The 12,423-nt window shown below is 41.0% G+C and overlaps 1 protein-coding gene across 4 annotated transcripts in view; it reads left to right on the forward strand.

Annotated features, from left to right (window-relative positions):
- Rbbp8 (RB binding protein 8, endonuclease) overlaps positions 1 to 12,423 on the forward strand; it is a 110,418-nt gene that overhangs the window by 19,230 nt on the left and 78,765 nt on the right. For 2 of the 4 annotated variants that reach the window (XM_021150757.2, XM_029472027.2), the window contains exons 1-2: positions 883 to 1,201; positions 4,288 to 4,494. In XM_021150757.2, the coding sequence (XP_021006416.2) occupies positions 4,386 to 4,494 (109 nt within the window). In that variant the 5' untranslated portion in view covers positions 883 to 1,201; positions 4,288 to 4,385. Of the gene's footprint in view, positions 1 to 882; positions 1,202 to 1,341; positions 1,483 to 4,287; positions 4,495 to 12,423 lie in introns of those variants that run through there. The other 2 variants (XM_029472025.2, XM_029472024.2) reach the window with 2 other exon arrangements.

Raw genomic sequence — 12,423 nt, forward strand, 5'->3', positions numbered from 1 at the left:
TGTCTCCAGATCTTCTAAGGCACAGAAGTATCACAGAAAATTAGTGGACTGGTTTAACATGAGACTGTGATTCTATTTGCTTCCTTTATAGAACCTGTTGTTTACATTCAAATTGTACTGACTTACAACCTTAAAATAAGCCGCAGAAAATTCTGATTAAAAAAAAAAATTACAGCAGGGCTAGGAATGTGGCTTAGTTGATAGAGTGCTTACCTAGCATGCACAAAGCCCTGGGTTTGATGCCCAGCACTGCCAAAAAATAAAATAAACTGACCTGGTGTGGTGGCTGCCACGCGTCTATGATTATTATGGTATAATACCAGCATTCAGAAGATGGAAGCAGGAGAATCAATTCAAGACCATGCACAGTGAATTTGAAGCCCAAATTCACTCAACGGCCTGTTAACAAATAATTCTATACACTTTTCACATGTTTTACTCCGCACTTGCCAGAAACTCATCATCTAACTTTAGCAGCCTCCTTCTGAGTTGTGGCGTTCCCACCCAAGGCTCCCAGGTGCCCATTACTGAACTGCAGGCAATGGCTATAAAGCTGAAACCGAGGATGAGCCTATCCATCCCATCACATCCTTCCTCTCATCTCTAGGTGTGGTACAGCCCAGGCCTGCCAAGAAACGCGCGGCAGTCAAGAACAGTCCGGACTAACTTTCTCCCAACCCAAGGGAGGGCTCGCGGTTAAGTTCCCAATAGGTGGACTATTTTCCGGGAACTCCACGAAGGCTGCCGATGTCCGCCAGGCTCCTCGGGAAGCTCCTCTCCAAAGCACTTCCCACCCGCCAACTCGCTCGGCCGCGGCCCCGCGGGAAGGGGCGTGGCGCCGCGGAAACTCCGGCGTGACGTCACGAGCCGCCGGCTGCCTCCGGGGCCGGGCGGGGCGAGCAGCCCTCCGGCCTGCCTCCGGGAGGTTCTGGCCGTCCCCTCCGTGGGTTCCGCCGCCAGGAGAAGGAGGGGACGCGGCGAGAGGTAGGCAGTAGCGAGCGGCGGGGCCTCCCCGGCCCGGAAGACATCGCTCTCTTCTTTGAGCTCCCGAGGGCTCTGCTGGGAGGCTCGGAAGCTGTGAGTGAAGGGACGGACTCTCCTTCTTCCTACCCTGCGTGCTGGGTCGGAGCAGCTACTTCCGGTCGGACGCGGCGCTTTCGCAGAGGCTCCGGCGGCCGGGACGCGTGAGGCACCCGCCGAGGTAGGCTGGGCCCGGGCTGGTCCGGAGGACGCCGGCCGGGCTCGTGCTCCACGCCGTGTGCCGGGCTCCGGCGCCCTTCGAGGACGCGCCCCTCAGCGCTGAGCCCGCCCCGCGCATGCGCCCAGTGCGCAGAGCGCGCTTTTCGCAGTGTTAGAAGCGTCTTCCGTCTGACAGGGACAGCGCTGGGGACCCGAGGGGCGTCTGAGGCTGATGGAGACCGGCTTGGAGTGAGGGCCGCGGCGAGTCTGCATTCTGCTTGTGAGAGGGACACTGAATGTCATGTGCGTTTCCCTTGTGTGGGGTGACAGTCTAGTCTTACGGAGCGTCTTCAGCGGGGCTGAGGACACACAGAAAAGAAGCGTCACTAGCCTTTGTGTCCACAGAGTCCTGGGAGACACGATGGGTGTTGTGAGAGAGAAGGGCTCAGTGCGCAGCGAATAACGGTTCAGAGGCAAAAGATTGGCTGCCAAGTGCTGAGCGAGAACACTAGACGGAAAGGATGCTGAGAGCAGAAATGTGCAAACTTGGTATTGATGGTTTTTACTGTTGAACAGTCATGGTGGCTCTCGTAGACGCAAGCGGATCTTTCAGAGTTCAAGGCCAGATTGGTCTCCATAGCGAGTTCTGAGTTCCGGGTCAGCCAGAGCTACATAGTGAGACCTGTTTCAAAACAACAGAAGGGCTGGATTATTTTAACTACGACATTGATGCAGTTTTCCTAAAGGATACTTCGATTACACTGCCAGTTTTAACTGAGCTTTAAGTTTCCCATTAAAGTAATTAAACCTTTAAACTTTTCTTCCTTTTTTTCTGTTTTCTATTTTTTCTTTTGGTGGGGGTTTAGGGGAGTAGAGTGAGGGGCTTTTTCAAGGTTTCTCTGTGTAACCCTAGCTGTCCAGGAACTCGCACCGGAGACCAGGCTGAGCTGGAGCTCAGAGAGTGCGCTATCACTGCCTGGCATACTTTTTTTTTCTTTCTTTCTTACTACAGAGAAGTATAGTTTGGGGTTCAAATCCTAGCCACGAAGTAGCCACACCCTGGCGGTATCACCTTGAGCGGGTCACTTAATCTGTTATAACTGTGCCCAACTCCAAACTGAAGTTAATAATGGACCTTTTTCTAGGCTGTCCTTGTTTCATCTCTCCACCTACACCGGTTTTCGAGCCGATCCCAGAGAACAGTAGTTTATCTTATAATACTCCGTAACAGACAAAGCCTTGGAGATGTTAACTCAGTGGTTCTCACCTAGCATGCCTGGATTCTTTTCCAGGCACCATAAGAAATAATTTTTTAAAAGAAGTTTAAATAGTCTCATCACTATTGCATCCAAGAGGATTAACAATAACTTGGTGTACCCAAGAAAATTAATGAGATTATTTGAAATCTATGCTCAATTTTTGCTGATTCTTTTAAGGATGCCTAACTGCAATTTTTGTAACATTTGGTCAATGTGTGTATTATTTCTGTTGTGCTTCACCAAGAGCCAAGTAGTTGCATACATTCTTTTCTTTAAAAAAATTAACTTTTAGGCTAGAATACAAAGTAATGGGTTTCAGTGTGATATCCTCCTACACGTGTCATTATGCAATGTTACCGGGTTGAATGAATTCTTGCAGGTTTAGAAGTTTCACTTTGTTTTGTTTTTTAGACTTAGTTTTATTTTGTGTGTATGAGTGTTTTGCCTGCATGTATGTCTTTCTAGTGTGTGTGTATGTTTACATATCACATGTGTACCTGGTGCCCATGGAGGCTAGGAGAGGGGGTCAGGTCAGGTCAGAGTCCCTAGAGCTAGAGTAGTAGAAGATTGTGGATGCCAATGCTCTTAAACACTAAGCCACTTTTTAGTTGTTTTGTGTTTGTACAGAGTCTGTGCATCCCAGGCTGGCTTCATACTCCCTGTTTAGCTGGAGAATAGAGGGTGGCCTTAAACTCTGATCCTCCTGCCTCTGCCTACGTGCAAGGATTATAGGCATTCACTACTGGGCTCAGTTTCTGGGTGCTGGGGATGGGACCCAGAGCCTTATGAGTGCCAGATACATGCTTTACCAACTGAGCCACATCTCCAGACTCTTTATGTGTCCTGCTCCTTCTCTGTTCCCTGCTATCTCTCCTGCCTCCTCCCATCATTTTCCTGTGTAGTCTAGGTTGGCCTTTAGCTTGCAGCAGTCTCTCTCAGCCTCCCTAGTGCTGAAATTCAGGCATGAGTCACCATGCCCAACATGTTACTTTTGTAATGGCTAATTAATGGTTTCAGTTAAGAACACATTTTAGGATATGTATTAACTCAGTTGAGTTTCTTAATAGACTGTTGCTTCTTCTTAGGGGCCACATAAGTTTTAAAGTTAATCATTAACTGCTACTGTGAAAGAGTCACTGTGTACCTTTATTCTAATAGCTTTGTACCTCTAAATAGACACTATGTTCTTGGAGCTTGCTGATCCATCTTGCAGGTCTTTCCATCCCTTTTCCTTTCCTTTTTTTTTTCCCCCCTTTCTTTTTAAAGATAGGGTCTTCTTATATAACCCAGATTGACCTTGAACTTGGAATCCTCCTGCCTCTGGAGTGCCAGGATTATACATGTGCCAGCATAGCTGGCTGGCCAGTAAATCTTACCAGAGTAAATGAATTCTGACTATGGATGACTATAAACCTTTCAATATTATTAGAGCCCTTTTTACTTTAGCATAATTTAGGTAATTATTCCTTCTTGAGTGGAAAAATTGAGAACCTGCCTGTAAATTTACCTATATGAAGGCCAAATAACTGAAATCATAGTTTTCTCACTGTTCTCTCTCCTTCCCCCTTCCCCCCACCTCTTTGACACAGGGTCTCTGTGTAGCTCTCACTGGCTTTGAATTCACAGAGATCCCCCTGCCTCCACTTCCCATGTTCTGAGTCTAGAGGAGTGGGTGGTACCCTGCTCTGACCATCATTTTCTTTCCCAGCTTCTGTCAAACTCTGAGTGATTGTAAACATGTAAGGAAAACCTGAGAGTGAAAGCACAGCTGTTCTGTGCTTTCATCCTGATTTCAGATTACGTGAAGGTGAGTGCAAAAAAAGTGACATATTGCAATCTGTCATTTCAGGTATTTCAACAATCCAAAGACAACGTCACACCTATGTAAGGACACAAGAAAGGTCAGGGAAACATCAGCAAATAGAAGTGTGAAGCCTGGTCAGCAAGATGAGCATTTCAGGAAGCAGCTGTGGAAGCCCTAATTCTGCAGATGTATCCAATGACTTCAAGGAACTCTGGACAAAACTGAAAGAGTATCATGATAAGGAAGTACAAGGTACACTCTTTCTTTAAGTACTTACAACTATAATAGTAGAAACTAGGTTTGATTATTTTATATATAGTTTTACATAGAAATAACATTATTTAGGGGCGAATGTCCCAGCTTTAAAGGGCATTTACTATCCTGATGCTTTATGGTTTGTTTATTGATGAATTGTTATATTATAACTACAACTTCTACAGAATATATGGGGGGTTATTGTTTTTAAATTCATGTGTATGTGTGTGAGCCTGCATGAGTATTTATGTACAATGTGTGTTCAGGAGGCCATGTAGGCCAAAAGAGGATATCAAATCCTGTGGAGCCAGAGTAATGGACAGTGAGCCACCATGTGGATACTAGGAGCTGAACTTTGGTTCTCAGTAAGAGTATAAATGCTCTTAGCTGATGAATCATCTCTCCAGCCTCTAGAACATAATTCTCATACAACTTGTCAGTAGTTACTTGTGTAACTCTGCTCTGTGGTGCTAAAAACAATAAAATTTATTGACTGCAGACTTAGATTTCAATTCCAATTTCATCTTCCTGCTGGCTTTGTAATCTTAGCTATTATATAATCTTTTATCTTTTTCCTGTTATTATTTGCAGGATTACCTAGAGCTATAAAAATGCTATTAAAGTAATGTGACAAACTTTTCAGGAGCTGTTTGCTACTAAACATTCGTATATAAAAGTGAATGGCAGTTTACTTTCAAAGTTCCTATAGGTTACCAGAGATAGTCATATAGTCAGTCATACAGTTCAGTGAAATAAGAGCTGTAAATGATTTATATGAAGGACATTGAATGCACAGAAGATTAAATAGTTGTATTTAAAATGAGTATATAAATATTTGTGTTAAAAGATACCTTAGAGACTAGGTATATAGCTCTGTTAACAGAATGATTGCCTGGCTTGTACAAAGCCTTGGGTTTAATTCCCCCAGTACCACATAAGCCAGATGCTATGGCACTCACCTGTAATCTCAGCTCTTGGGAGAGAGACAGGAGGATCAGAAGTTCAAGGTTTTTCTCAGATTTAATGTGTGATAGATTTTCCTCATATATGAGAAATGTTTCCTATTGCAAGTTTGTTTGTTTTTTTGTAGTGATGCTGAGGAAGGAAGTCCAGGCCTCATATATGTTGACTGAGTACTCTCCCACTGAATGACACTCCCAACTTTGTGTATCAGTATTTCTTGATTGGCTACTGCAACCATATGTTTTATTATGGTGCCCCACAGCTTTAACATTATACCATACCATAACATCATTACAATGTGATCCACTTGAATCAGTTATAACGTTTAATTGTGGGGATGGATTGAATCTTTGTGGGGATATATTTCCATGGTAAATTTAGTTTCTTCAAAACCTTATAATAGCCTCAGTAGATTCTGACTATGAGCTTCAAAGTACCTTTGCAAGTCTTAGTGTACGTAGAGATACTTAATCACAAGATATATTTTGAGTGTTTGTTGTGTGACAGAATTTTAATGCATTATATTATGTTTAGGAAGATACCAGGAAGAACCAGTATGTGTTTCCACTTTCTTTCAGACCAGGCTTTCCAGTCGGATATATCTAGGCAATACAGGTAGTAGGAGGGTGAGGAAGATAGCACTTTCTGAGAAGAAAGACTCTAGAAATGGAAAAACTTAGAGATAAAAAGCCTGATTTTTTTTTTTTTTTGAGCTTTCAAGTTGAAATTTATTTATGGAACCATTTCAGCTATTAGACAATCCACCTGAGCTCCAGTCAATAAAGGATGGTTTCCTGGAGGAGATAACTAATAACTATTTAGAATTTGAAATGTGATAGAATGTTTTTATCCCCTGGAGGTCTGGAGGTCACACTTGCCAACCAAAGGGTAATAACTTTTTTTTTTTTTTTTGGATATTTTCTTTATTTGCATTTCAAATGTTACTCCCTTTCCAAACAGCCTCAAAATCCCCATCTTATCTCTCCTCCCCATGCTTCTATGAAGGTGTTCCCCCACTGACCTACCCACTCTGGCTTCCCTACCCTCGAATTCTCCAACACTGGGACATTGAGCCTTCACAGGACCAAGGGCCTCTCCTCCCATTGATGCCCAACAAGGCCATCCTCTGCTACATATGCAGCTGGAGCCATGGGTCCCTCTATGTGTACTCCTTGGTTGGTAGCTCTGGGGAGTCTGGTTGGTTAATATTGTTGCTCTTCCTATGGGGTTGCAAACCCCTTCAGTTCCTCCAGTCCTTTCTCTAACTCCTCCATTGGTAACCCCATGCTCAGTCCAATGGTTGGCTGTGAGCATTGCCTCTGTATTTGTCAGGCTCTAGCCTCTCAGGAGACAGCTATATCAGGCTCCTGTCAGCATGCACTTCTTGGCATCCACAATAGTGTCTGGGCTTGGTGACTGTATATGGGATGGATCCCCAAGTGGGGCAGTCTCTGGATGGCCTTCCCTTCAGTCTCTGCTCCACACTTTGTCTCCATATTTCCTCCCATATTTTCTTCCCCCTTCTAAGAAGGACCAAAGCCCCACACTTTGGTCTTCCTTTTTCTTGAGCTTCATGTGATCTGTAAATTATATTGAGTATCCTGAGCTTTTGGGTAATATCCACTTATCAGTGAGTACATACCATGTGTGTTCTTTGGTGATTGGGTTACCTCACTCAGGATGATATTTTCTAGTTTCATCCATTTGCCCAAGAATTTTATGAATTCATTGCTTTTAATAGCTGAGTGGTACTCCATTGTGTAAATGTACCACATTTTCTGTATCCATTCCTCTGTTGAAGGACATTTGGGTTCTTTCCAGCTTCTGGCTATTATAAATGAGGCTGCTATGAACATAGTGGAGCATGTGTCCTTGTTATATGTTGGAGAATCTTGTGGGTATATGCCAGGAGTGGTATAGCTGGGATCATAGACTATGTCCAATTTTCTGAGGAACTGCCAGACTGATTTCCAGAGTGGTTGTACCAGCTTGCAATCCCACCAGCAATGGAGGAGTGTTCCTCTTTCTCCACATCCTCACCAGCATCTGCTGTCACCTGAATTTTTGATCTTAGCCATTCTACTGGTGTGAGGTAGAATCTCAGGGTGGTTTTGATTTGCATTTCCCTGATGATTAAGGATGTTGAACATTCCTTTAGGTGCTTCTCGGCCATTCAGTATTCCTCAGTTGAGAATTCTTTATTTAGCTCTGTACCCCATTTTTTAAAATAGGGTTATTTGATTATCTAGAGTCTGACTTCTTGAGTTCTCTGTATATATTGGATATTAGCCCTCTATTGGATGTAGGATTGGTAAAGATCTTTTCCCAATCTTTTGATTGCCGTTTTGTCCTATTGACAGTGTCCTTTGTCTTACAGAAGCTTTGCAATTTTATGAGGTCCCATTTGTCAATTCTAGATCTTACAATACAAGCCATTGTTGTTCTGTTCAGGAATTTTTCCCCTGTGCCCATATCTTTGAGGCTCTTTCCCACTTTCTCCTCTATTAGTTTCAGTGTCTCTGGTTTTATATGGAGTTCCTTGATCCACTTGGACTTGAGCTTTGTACAAGGAGCTAAGAATAAATCAATTCGAATTCTTCTTCATGCTGACCTCCAGTTGAGCCGCACCATTTGTTGAAAATGCTGTCTTTTCCCCTGGATGGTTTTAGCTCCCTTGTCAAAGATCAAGTGACCATAGGTGTGTGGGTTTATTTCTGGGTTCTCCAAAGAATTACAGACAGTTGGATGTATTTCCAAGTGGGAAGTGATATGTTAGGTAAGATGAGGTACTGGGAAAGCAGATAGGTTCAGGGGAGCAGTATGGACATGCTAAGAAGATTCTCGCCAGTGGGGTTCAAAACAGGGTTTCTCTGTGTAGCCTTGGCTATTCTGGAACTCATTTTGTAGACCAGATTAGCCTTGAATTCAGAGAATCTCCTACCTCTGCCTCCTAAGTGCTGAGATTAAAGGCATGGGGCCAACATCCCTATAGCTAGGATTAGTTCCTGATTGCCAGTCCTGTTGATTGTGGGTGGATTCATATAGAGCCATACTGGAAAAGAGGCATGAGATAGAACGGTCAAGTCTATAAATTATAGCACTACAAGTGCTAAAAAGCTATCCTCTTTATCTGATTTGAATAAAGATGGTAACTGTACAAGTTGTTTAGCTTTGTACTGTTTCAGATGCCTCATGATATGAAGATATCTACCTCTGATTGCGTTATGTAAATGAGTGGAGTGTTTGGAAAAGTGTCTGCACACAGTAGGCAATATATGTTAGTTAGTACCATCTTTCTGAAGCAGCGACTATATTTTATAAATGTCTACTGTAGACACTTGACAGTGGGATACTGAAAAAGCTTTTAACCTTAAGTTTCATATATTGATTAATTTTGTTTATAAAACATTATTTATTTATTGGGACTGTCTGTGCCATGTTGCTTGTGTGGAGGTAGAAGACAACTTTCATGAGTGAGTTCTCTTTCTTCACTCTGTGGGTCCAGGGGATCAAACTTAAGTTGTCAGACTGCAAGCCTGAGCTAGATAGGTGGCTCCTATTCTTGTCTGTCTGTCTGTCTGTCTTTCTCTCTCTCTCTCTCTCACTCGCTCGCTCTTTCTTTCTCTCTTCTTTTCTTTCTTTTAAATTGGTTTTTTTGAGACAGGGTTTCTCTGTATAGCCTTGGCTGTCCTGGAAATAGCTCTGTAGATCAGGCTGACCTTAAACTCAAAAATCCACCTGCCTCTGTCTCCCAAGTGTGAGGATTAAAGGTGTGGGCCACCACCATCAAACTCCTATTCTCAAAGACAGGATCTAGGCCTGTTCTGAATTTCCTATGTAACCCAGGCTGATCATGAACATAAAATATTTTGGCTTTCTGTAATTTTTTTCAGAAAGATTTTTTTATAATTTTCAGTGTATGAATCCTTTATCTTCTAAGCATCTTATTTCCATGTTGTATCAGAACTATATTACATAGTTCAAGTTGATTTTGACCTTGCAGTGTAGTCCTGCCTCTATCTCCCTGAGTGCTGGTATTACAGGTATACATAGCCATGCCCTGCTGGTGTCAGCTTTTTTCCTATCCCTATGTAGGAGTTCTTACATATAAGGCAGATAGACTAGGTGCAGTCAGAGGGTGGCTTTGGGAAATGGCTCTCTCCTTCCCTTATGTGAATTTGAGGGATTGGACTCTAGTCATCAGACTGGCAGCACCTGTACCTGCTGAGCCATCTGGGCTAGTCTAATTCTTGCTCTAATTTAAGTGTTTTTATTATAGCGATATAAAAGTTGACTAACTTACCCATTTAAGTGTGTTATATATTTAAAGGGAAATATATTTTGCAGGTTTCTTCTTTATGTTCTTCTGTAAACAGGGTTTTCAGGAGACCTCTGTTTTATGATAAAGTAACATTAAAAAATGTATATTTCGAGCCAGGCGGTGGTGGTGTACGCCTTTAATCTCAGCACTTGGGAAGCAGAGGCAGACGGATTTCTGAGTTTGAGGCCAGCCTGGTCTACAGAGTGAGTTACAGGACAGCCAGGACTATACAGAGAGACCCTGTCTCAAAAAAACCAAATCAAATATATATATTTCTTGAGAGTAAAAGAATATGTTTGTTATAAAATCTGACAAATACTACATAGTAAATAGCTCACCCTTATTTTATAGTTTTATAGTTGGTAATTCCTTTATAATATGCAATCCTTGTTGCTGCTTTTTTAATAGGCTTCATGGTCTCAGGAATGTTGGTGTGCTATAAAAAGCATTAAGAGGGTAAGGTATAAGAAGCAGACTTATTTCCTACTTATAGATTTTTTGAAAGTCTTAAATAATAGTGTTTTTTGTTTATTTGTTTAAGACAGAGTATCACTATATAGCTCAGCTGGTCTAGAAATTGCTGTGTAACCCAAGCAGGCCTCAGACTCAAGATCTTCCTGCCTCAGCCTCAAAGCCTTGGGATTATAGGCATGTGCCACCATATTTAGCATAGTCAGCACTATTTGTAGAAAATTGACATTATTTAAAAATTTAGTTTGGCTTACTGACTATTTCCCAAACAAAAGAGGGCTTTTGTAATATTAGTCCTTTGTTGATGAGTTTTACATAGTTCCCTATAAAACTGGATCCTCTGACTATATAATAACATCAAAGACCTGCCTGGAGGGTACTTACTTTTTAAAAAGATGATGGGGGATCTACTTAGAAAACTAATACAAGAGGCTGTTTGCAAGACATCAAACATAGACTTGTCTGGACAGTGCAGGTTTTGAAGTCTATATAGGAATCAAATTTGACTCATTACTTTTTAAAGCTTTGTGTGAGTAAAGGACAAAGGAGAATGTTAGGACGAGTAAGTAGTACTTGGGGTGCATGGTTTTATATAGACAGCCAAGGACGTTTTCACATAAGAAATTACACACATCTATATACCCTGCTGTTTCTTGTTGGCTCCATTTAACCAAAACATAATAAAACAACAGCAGTGATCTATAGAACAGTGTGTACACCAATCATGATATAATAAGCTTCATGCATTTCTTTAAAAACTAAGAGTAAATGGTCTCCCATCTTATGTTGAAAATCAGCAGTTTGCAAATTGCATTGTTTGCAGAGGGATAATCGTGGAGATACTAGTCACTAAGTTTTTAATCTTTTTAGTGTAGTCGACTCCTTTCATCATTGTTCATCCTGGTGTCTAAGATGTCATTGAGAATAGACAGCTTTCATGCTTTGATTTCAGAATATCAGGTTTTAATAGAAGATTCAGAATTCTTTAACATTCAAGTTCCAAGAATATATTTGGGTAGGATTTTTATTTTTAAAAATCTCAGTATTTATTATTAAAAGCACAAGTAACAAAGTAAAATTTAGAATATTTGGTTTTTATACTATTTTATAGTGTTTACTGTCCGCACTAGGTTCTGCTACCACATCTCAGCCAATATAAATTTCTATGTTTCATAAACCTAGACCATTTTCATAGGAAACTAGGCCTTTTAGGGTAGGGCATAATTGCAACTGCTTTAGAAATGGAACAGTGTGGAGGCTCTAACATGACAGGATATCTGTACCTTAAGTCTGGGTTTTGTTACAGTTGTTTATTGTTCTACTTATTTTCACATGTTTCATCAACATTACAAAAAGGTATTTACATAAGCATTATATACATACGTACATATGACTTAAGTACTACAAAATCAACAGTTTTGGCTCATAGTACTAGTGCCTAATAAGAACTCTCTAAGTAGTTATTATAGTATTTTATTATTTGTATTTATAACTACTGTAAATTCAGTGAAATTCACAAGGGTTAGTTTATCTATTTTGAAATAAATATTAGGCAAGTTACATATATATTAAGTATAGCTGATTTTATAAATTAGTTTGTAGTTTAGAATAGAAGTAATTTATTGTATCGTTAGGGAGGATTTTCTTGGTAAAATCAAATTACTTGATCTTTAGATGAAGCTCTGCTTATATGGTTTTTATCTGGTTAAAGAACTAAAACAAGGATTAATAGCATTAGGTATTGTTTATATATCATAAATTGAACTAACTCTTGCCTCATTTATGAACTTTTAAACTTGTTTAGTGTAATATAACAGCATATACTTGCCCTTGATTTCCTCCAAAATTCATAGAATGAATAGATGTATGATTAATTGATGTCCTATAATGCTTAGTCTTTTGAGCACTGTTTCCTCAATACATTCTCGGGTTGCCAGTGTTATGATCGCAAATACTTTGTTGAACAGACTACCTGTTCATACAGGAGCTACATTGTTGTATAGCCTCATTCCTCCTGATGGGTGTGGAGCAGGATTAAAGCACACTTTATAGGGGTTCTAATTGTAGATTCCTAATTGACTTGATGAATAGCAAATGCTAAAATTTAAACACACACATATGCACATTGAAACCTGTTTCAGGGCTGATGTACGTGACAGAACAGATGCCTC

This window comes from Mus caroli, unplaced genomic scaffold, assembly GCF_978045245.1.
Source record: "Mus caroli unplaced genomic scaffold, Mus_caroli_1 scaffold_19, whole genome shotgun sequence".
Classification (NCBI taxonomy): Eukaryota; Metazoa; Chordata; class Mammalia; order Rodentia; family Muridae; genus Mus; species Mus caroli.